General features: G+C 37.5%; 1 protein-coding gene across 1 annotated transcript; it reads right to left on the bottom strand.

Annotated features, from left to right (window-relative positions):
- Nucleotides 1–352: 352 nt before the first annotated feature.
- Nucleotides 353–661, bottom strand: LOC149141726 (cytochrome b561 and DOMON domain-containing protein At5g35735-like). Its single transcript, XM_089451314.1, has one exon. It carries the CDS (start codon nucleotides 659–661, stop codon nucleotides 353–355), a length of 309 nt encoding a protein of 102 aa, XP_089307440.1.
- Between the last annotated feature and the right edge of the window lie 1646 nt (nucleotides 662–2307).

The raw sequence follows: 2307 nt of genomic DNA, 5'->3' as shown, positions 1-2307 counted from the left end.
ATCATATAACAAGGCGCATTATCTACCCATCAACAATTATTACCACATCATGTTGATTATGAAATACTCAAACTCCAATCTTATCAAATAATAAGACACATTATCTTCCAAACTTAGGTGATATTGTAACTTATAAGTCTTGACTCTTGGTGTTTAGCACATTGAAAAGGTAATGAAACATGCTTGTTTGACAATAGCTCAAACCCTGAATATATGGTAAGGTCTCAAGAATAATACAATGCTTGTGGCACAAATAAAATTATACATGATATATATTGTAATAACAGTGATGTTTTTGTTTTTTATATGATATTTTAAAACTCAAAATAATATGACAACATTTAGTAGTGTCCTATGGTTGCAGATCTATCGTTTTGGCACTGCCCAAATTGGCCGCATTGAAGGCGTGGGACTGGGGAACCAAGCCGCTAACTGCACTGCCCACTTGCCACACATGATTGACAGTAGTTTTATTTGAAGGAAGTGCGAGTGTTGCAAATATTGTGATCTGACCACTATTCTCGATGATGACACTCATGTCGCTCACTGCGATGCTAATGCTAGAGGGCTCCGGAGGATTTTGATCCTTGATATTGTAAGTACCAACTACTGCTGATCCATTGGAATGGTTGAAGGCAATCAGAGCCTGTGTGCCAACCATTTATGCAGCCGTTGGGTTTATACCCCAAGCTACCCACCCAGCAGAGGCCGCAGGAGTGGCTCTGAAGCCAATAGCGATTGACCCATTCGCAACTGACCCATTTGCAGGAAAATAAGTCCATGCCAGAGTAGCATTTAATGTTGGCAAACTATTGCAGCGAGTAAATGTTTTGGTCCCGTTCGTGCTCTGTAACGATGTACTGCAATTCTGTGCCGATGCTTGCCAAGCCAATATCACCACCCAAGCAAAACCCAACAGTGCGGAATAAGCACCCATGTTTGCAAAATCGATCAAATTCTCAGCAGCAGCAGACTCAAACGCATAAATATGCTTTGGGGGTTAGAAGCAAACAAGCTTTAAATGAATAGTAAATCAGGCTCTGAAACTCAAACTGGTGGCCAAATGGGTTTGATTCCAGAGGAAGCCTGAGATTATGTAACAAAGGCAAACTGGTGTTGTAGGAGAAGAGGAGGCGTGGGTCGCAATAAATAATGAAATCCTTGGAGCCAATTGTGAGGAAATGTGTGAGGATCAGGGTTGGAATTTGGATTCCTCTTTACCCATCATACAATTTTTTTTTGACGTTTTAGGTATTTATTATGCCCTTCAGGAAACGTTATGTTTAAAACTTTTCCATTCAAGAGTGATGTTTTGATGATAAATTAACCCTTCACTAATAAATGTTTCATTAAAAACACATATCTATCATAATAAAAAAAAAACCAAAATGACCATAACACATAAATGACTTATTGAATTCTCAATTTTGGTTTGAAATTGTATGGAACACTCACAATAAAATATTCATAACTCTAAAATCAAATGTCCTTGATTCGGAGATGCCATAGCATCTGTATATATGAGATATTACTAAGGATATCTTATGGGATATATAAGATGACCAACAAAGTAAAACTATAAGATGGACTATCCTCTAATCCTCTCCACGATTGTAATCACATGGAATCAATGTGGGGGTCCACCACGGAGAGTTTGTATTCAAGAAAGTACAATGTATTGAAAGTGTTTTAGTATGACATAAGTGGCGGTATGTCATTCTTCATAAGCCATATCATTCAAAGCTTTTAAATGATATGTTGAGACACTCGATATCTGGTGCATATTGTAGTCGAACTGACACTTCCACTGTTCCATATGCGACATTGTGACATAAGATAACCTTCATAGGTGAGTGGTGAGTCGGTGACACTTTGAAAAGCCTCTCGTCGAAACAATCCAATAAAGTTGGGTGGCCAATACACTCAGGGAGAGCAAGTGGCTACAAGAAATATTGTGGTCCAAATTTATTATGACAAGGAAGAGGTTTTTTTCTTTTATCTACGTAGGTTCGATGATGCACTAACACACTCATGGATTGATTGTTTGTTTCATTCAAGTGAGAATTTTAATGATGTTTGCATAAGAGATATATACATATTCATTGGATTTCAAGGAAACTATTTTGACTCGGATTCTAATCCAACTTACAGTGATCAAATGAAAGAATTGTGAGTTATTGAACAACATTCCTTTTAAGGAGTATGAAATATATTTTTTTTCTTCCCCTTGTCCCTTCTAGGTGACACCTATGGGAATTCAATAATACTAAGATCGAGCATTTGATGAGACCTCATCATGAACAAAAA

This window comes from Pinus tabuliformis, chromosome X (assembly GCF_031772625.1).
Source record: "Pinus tabuliformis cultivar Carrire ecotype Pingquan chromosome X, CPIR1, whole genome shotgun sequence".
Lineage (NCBI taxonomy): Eukaryota > Viridiplantae > Streptophyta > Pinopsida > Pinales > Pinaceae > Pinus > Pinus tabuliformis.
This window is presented reverse-complemented; position numbering and strand designations above follow the sequence as displayed.

Bases quoted from the DNA above. Each gene is read 5' to 3' on its own strand.
- LOC149141726 (XM_089451314.1), bottom strand. From the start codon at position 661: ATGGTTGGCACACAGGCTCTGATTGCCTTCAACCATTCCAATGGATCA.